Source organism: Panulirus ornatus, chromosome 17, assembly GCF_036320965.1.
Source record: "Panulirus ornatus isolate Po-2019 chromosome 17, ASM3632096v1, whole genome shotgun sequence".
Taxonomy (NCBI): Eukaryota; Metazoa; Arthropoda; class Malacostraca; order Decapoda; family Palinuridae; genus Panulirus; species Panulirus ornatus.
In genome coordinates, this window is record NC_092240.1 from 12535766 (window position 1) to 12542117 (window position 6352).

The 6352-nt window shown below is 40.9% G+C and overlaps 1 protein-coding gene across 1 annotated transcript; it reads left to right on the forward strand.

Annotated features, from left to right (window-relative positions):
• Window positions 1-2562: 2562 nt before the first annotated feature.
• Window positions 2563-5910, forward strand: LOC139754410 (uncharacterized). The gene is made up of 3 exons (XM_071671688.1): window positions 2563-2571; window positions 2772-2897; window positions 5122-5910. Exons 1-3 carry the CDS (start codon window positions 2563-2565, stop codon window positions 5908-5910), a joined length of 924 nt encoding a protein of 307 aa, XP_071527789.1.
• Window positions 5911-6352: the final 442 nt, after the last annotated feature.

The window sequence follows — 6352 nt, forward strand, 5'->3', positions numbered from 1 at the left end:
GGCACAGAAGAGTGTAGCAAGACAAGACCCTTATTATAATGATACAAAGCAGTACAAAGGAGTTCAAAACTGCAGCAGACTAGTGGGTTCTCTCGAGGCTGCTTGTGACAATGGTAGGTATGAGACACTCTCATCACTTGTGTTATCATATAGTTGCTCTCTTCAGCTACCAGTTACCACGATCTGTTTACAAGGTTAGAAGCCTCTGCATCTCGATTGCGACTGTCAAAATAAATGAAATACTTTCTAGATTTGCAATCGCACATATTCAGTATTGCTTCCATTAAGTCGTATATCCGTTATCTGCTCGTTTTATCACACCCGGCCAATTAGTCTTTACTTTGGTTAGCTTTATTCCCCTTACCTTGTCCTTTTCTTAAACGCAACTCTTTAAACTCAGATTATGCACTACCCTATCTTATTACGCAACGTTCTTGGATGGATTGTGATAAGCTCATTTCTTATATCTCTGGTCTTTTCCTACTGTCGTTATCATATCTAACTTCGTGTCCTCTGTTTATGAAACGACTTATCTCCAAATTTCATTTATATTTACTTTGATTCGGAATCATGCCCTCGTATCTCTCATGTTCACGTAAAGATGAGATGGTAGAATTTGCAGACACCATTTTTTTTTTCTCCCTCCAGTTTCAACGAAATCTTCTGCACTTTATAGCGCCGTTGTAAGTTTTGTTTGTTTTCTACACCATCTGGGGAGGGAGAAGAATGAAATGGTTCCATTGTAAGTTTCGGCCAAGCAGTACACCCCGCCTTCCTCATTACCTCCGTGGGCGAACACAGGCAGAGCGAAATCCGAAGGAGACCGTTAGTGTCCAACTTTCACCTCAATAGCATCGTCAGCGAAGGGAGAGACACGACCCAGCACGGTCTTCGGGAGGAGGAGTGGGGGATGAGTTTCATAATGGGATCCGAAACTGCTTCACGTTGTTCGGAACGGATTTTGCAATAAGATACTGTCTTCGACGATTCATAAACTCCAGTTGGTTCGGTTTCCCGAATATTTCATTATCAGTGTTGTATGTTCCTCATAGACTCCGGCTTGAGTATAGAGTGTTGCTGTAAATGTCTGCTGCTGTTTCCTTCTCAACTGACCACTTTATATTCTCATGTCTGTCTTTTTTACCTTTTCGTTGCCGTCTTTGTATTTCAATCTCTCTACCAGCCTGTCTAAAACTTTATACAATTGTTCATCTATCTACCAACCAGTTCATGCAAAATAGTTATCATGTCATTTCGTTCCTTCATAGAAGACTTTACATCAGCGAAAATGTAAGTAGAAAATTTTATAACTATGCCTTTGATAACTATTTTCTTCATAAGATATCCAATAGTCGAGTGCAGGAGGTTATAGTGGTATACTCTTTGCCTCAGGGTCGGCAAATACAGGTGAAAAAAAAAAAAAAAAAAAAAAAAAAAAAAAAAAAAAAAATCTTGAATCTTTAAGAGTAACGAAAAAGAAAAAAAGAAAAGAAATCTTGAATCTTAAGAGTAACGAAGTAACTCGAGAAGGACAGAGTAAGGCGCTTCTGCCATGTTGGACAGTGTATGGGTAGCGATATCAACGAAACATCTTTATCCTCGTCTTCAACTTCCCCAGAACTTATTACCTTACAGTTGCCTCTCTTTTATCTACCAGTTCCTGGCTTCGTCCACACAGGCTCTGTTCCCAAGAACGATTCAGACCCCGACTTGTCTTTAACCATTTTGGATGAAGCTTTGTTAAGATCCTCTCAAAAGGGGCTCCCAACACAGCTGCATTGTCGAATCAACGTTTATAAACATGTATTACTGAAAACAGAAAAAAATATATATACATTTCCCTAACCGTGTGGGTGTGCCTGATTATAGTTTGCGATTCTTGTGTATAAGGTGTGGGGAGAGAGAGATTCAACACAAGTCTTTTCTCGCGTGAACGAGGTAGCATCAAGAACAGAAGACCCCAGCCTTAGAGGGATGATTCTTCATTTGGCCTACCTGTCGGATGGCAAGGCCAAAGTTTGAAAACCCAGTTTTCTACAAACCAAAGAAAGGATGATGAATTTAGAACTGGACGAGATTTGGTCCTATGACACCTCCCCCCCCCCCCCAATTCGAATCCATTTCCCGTGGAACACTACCACACCAACACCGAAGCGAATAGATATAATGCTGATATTAACGATTAAATTCAACATATCTGATAATAGCAATATTGGTAATAATGATAATAGTAATGATGACAGTGATAATAGATTTATACTCATACGTCTATCAAACCGTGTCATTCTTTTTTTTTTCATTTTGTTTGGATTTCCAAATGTACGCAGACGTGAACACAACACAAGCCTGTACGCATCCTATGTACTTATGGTAAAACCTCAGGGAAAACCTCACCAACTATTTTCTGCAATGTTCTCGTCAATGTCAGCTTTACACAAGCCGAGGTTTTCATAGCAAGCCACTGGTGGAGCTCGACGGAGATTCATCTTTTACAAATATTGTTGCAATTGATATCGCGCTATCATTTCTTTAATTGAATTCTCTCATCGTTTTATTGCTATCATGTGTAACGTATGTCAAACAACGTTAAAAGCTTTTGTCAGGGGAAATCACTTTTAGCGAACATGTTTGCCAATTATTAGTTGGTATAAAAACCATTAGATCTTTCGATGGATTTGACATTTGCAATATCAATGGTTCATTTCGTTTTGATTGAACACGACACTATCCGCTGATTGCGCTGCAAATACTCACACTGCATGTGACACAAGGTATTTGAAAATGCTGAGAGTTTTTCAAAAAGCGAGATTGCTTTTGGGATGATTCAACAGTTTTCTGAAAAGAGTGAGAAAGAGAGTGAGAGCGGCGGGAGAAATATAGCCAACAAAGATCTTCGAGTTAGTGTTTCAGTAAAGAAAACTGGAAGACTGTGGATAAGTACGAGGAAAGGATCGTAGGAATCTAAGCTTCTTGTAAGAAGAGATAGTCGTGTCCAAGGCATATCAAAGACGGCCTCAGAAGCACGATGACTAATACCCCATACACGATTTCCAGTAATCCAATCATTTCATTCGGCAAGATCTTCTTTATTTTTTTTTTTTTTTTGGCAGCTGGGGGATATGTTGTCCAGAAAATATAGTACACTGAACTGACGCAGTCAAACGGGTGAAGTAGGCTCAAATGTGTTAAATGAATTTCAATATCAAAGTGGAAAGTAAATGAAGAAGCAATTGGGCGTAAAAATCTCTGGAGACCTAAATCGAAGCAAGCAGTGCACAGAAGATGTAAAAGACTTCTTTACATAGGTAAGACTTTCGAAATTATATTTACAAAAACCACGCTCATTCTTATACAATTCATCGGTGCCCACATTTTGAATTCTGTGTTCAGTTTTGATCACCCAAATTATAAAACTACAAGAGGGGAAAAAAAAAAACTATGCAAGCTGACTATTCTACTTGACTTACAAGAGTGATAGTCAAGTGGTAATTCAAGCTGCAATTCGCCTTATTTAACTCGTCGTGACAGATGCTCCTATTTGTTTTCTTGACTTGCGCACGTTACTTTCAAAACTTCCTTTTATTCTCCCAAAAGTTTAAAGATGCTCTCACCCCAATTCATTTGCCTTCTTTTTCAACCCTTGCACCTTCCTCTTGACCTCCTGCCACCTTCTCTTGTACATCTCCCAGTTATTTAAACGTATTCCTTGTAAGTATCGTCCAAACGCCTCTCTCTTCTCTTTACAACTTAACTTCATCCCACCAATCACTACCATTTTTAATTGGCCCACTCCTTGCACATGCCGTCACTGGTTCCCTAATTACACCCCATTCCTCACCCCCTCCCCTCACTTCATTTGCTCTCGCCTGCCATTCTACACTCGATCTCTCTTAGTATTTCTTCATACAAGTCTCCTTTCCAAGTTCGCTTATCCTCACCACTCTCTTCTCCGACATTTTCTCTTTTTTGAAAACCTCTACACATCTTCACTTTCGCCTCCACAAGATAGTGACCAGACATTCCACCAGCTGCCACTCTCAGCACACATCAAAAAGTCGTTTCACATGCCTACCAATTAGTACGTAATCTAATAATGCACGTTGCCCATCTCTCCCACTCATACGTGTACTTGAGGATCTCTCTTTTTAAATTAGGTATTCCCAATCACCAGTCCTTTTTCAGCGCAATAATCTACAAGTACTTCATTCTCATTCACAATATCGAATACCCTATATGTACTAATCATACCCTCAACTGCCACATTCATTACTTTCGCATTCAAATCACAAATCACCGATATCCGGTCTTGTGCACCAAAACTGCTGACACACCAATTTGACCCCCAAATACTTGCCTCTCAAGATATTTCTTCTCATGACTAGATGCGTAAGCGCCAATATTTACCCATTTCTCCCCATCTGAAATTTATTTCCTTACACTATCACACAGTCCTACAACTCATGCCTCAGCAGTAATACTTCTCCTTTCTTAGTTCTTTAAGTTTCACCAACCCTTAACTTTACTCTCAAGACGTTTCCAAACGGCCATTCTCCCCCTATGCTCTCGAGCTTGGTTTGCCTCAAAGCCAGAACATCCAGGTTTCTTTCCTCAAACATACTACCTCACTCACTTATTTTTCATCTTGGCTACATCCACGCACATTCAGCCACCCCAATCTGTTCACTGCAAATGCCATCAAGTATATCTATCTTGACTACCAAAAGTTCACTTCTTAAGTGAACTGTCATCTTCACATATCCTAATCTTCACTACAGCCTGCCCTTTGTCAATCATGAAACTTTTCGTACACACACACGCACACACGTAACAGTAACACCACTATATATTGATAGATCATTTCTGGACCCCTTCTCTATCTTCGCTACGCTTCACTCACCTCAAGTGAATTTCTGTCTAGTGGCGTCGATACAAGCATTTATACGCGGTCCAATAACTCCACTACAAGTTATATATATCTAGCCTATACAAAATTCCCTAGATTTAAGGAATACATGTGGGATATAAGGGAACGTCCTCAGTCTCCTTACCCGTTCCCATAAACCTAACCTAGTAATGCAAAACAAGTCGATGAAACGTATGAGAAAGTGGTGTAACCGCCAGGGAGTACGACTCATCAAAGGAAATACCCTCAGAGTAATGAGGAGATGTGGCCGTATTAAACGTCTTGGTGCTGGGGCTTACGGCTCTTGCTCATGGATAAATGTGTTTGGTGCAGATATTGTCGTAAAAACTTTCCTTAAAGGAACAGAGACTAACACCATTCACCAAGAACTGAATGGACTTCAAGCAAACCAGGGCCCTGGCCGACAGAAGATGTATGGTTTCTGCCCCGAAACCGGTGAGGTGGTTTCAAAATATAGCGGCATCAGCCTGGAAAAAGCTTTGAAAGAAGACCTGTTGACACCGGAGAAGGCCGCGTACGTCCTTCTCAAGGTGATTAAAATCACTCAGGCTGTCTTTAAGAGAAACTACTGCCATAACGACATAAGACCGGCAAACATCTGCCTCAAACATATTGAAAGGGAGAAACCCGATGTCACGCTGATAGACTTTGGACTGGCAACCTCACTCGGAGAAGAAGTGTACGTGGACCTGGGCGTAGAGCGCGACGGAGAGTTCCTGTGGTTGGCTCCAGAGATGAAACGCGGTGGCAAATGTTCAGAAGGCTCTGAAGTGTACAGCATTGCCCAGCTCGCAACCGAATTACTGAAGGTATGGGCAACAACCGATCATTTCAGAAACTGGCTCACCAGATGCCTGAGCAATGTCGCAGGGGAGCGCCCTTCGCTTTCTGATGGGGTTACTCAGGTTCAGGCACTCCTGAAATCGATGAAGGATAGAAAACGCAAAGGATTGATGGAGCGTCCCAGACCCAGACTCAGATGTTGAATCTGTTCATCATGCTCGTTCTAGACACCCGTGAACATATGAGTCCCATTAAGGTGTTACACTATTTATGGTATCAGTTTTGTCGAAGCTGTCTTTGGGAGTGCAGGCTTGTGCTAGTAGAAGTATCTGGAAGAATGTCCTTGTACGAGGGAAGAATGAAAGGTGACTGATCCCAAACTTGTCTTGAAAAAGGTTATTAGGTTCAGTAGGGTTGAAGGACAAGACAATTGGGATACAAGTTTGAATGGAAAAAAAAAATGGAGAAAGGGAAGTGTTTTAGATATCTGGAAGTGGACTTGGCAGTGAATGGAACCATGGAAGCAGAGTTATCAGTTCTTAACCTTTATATTCACATAGTTTCACTACATAATATATATCATATTATCATAATACATAATCGCTTTTTCCCTCGTCAGCGAGGTAGCACTGCAATATTTACCCA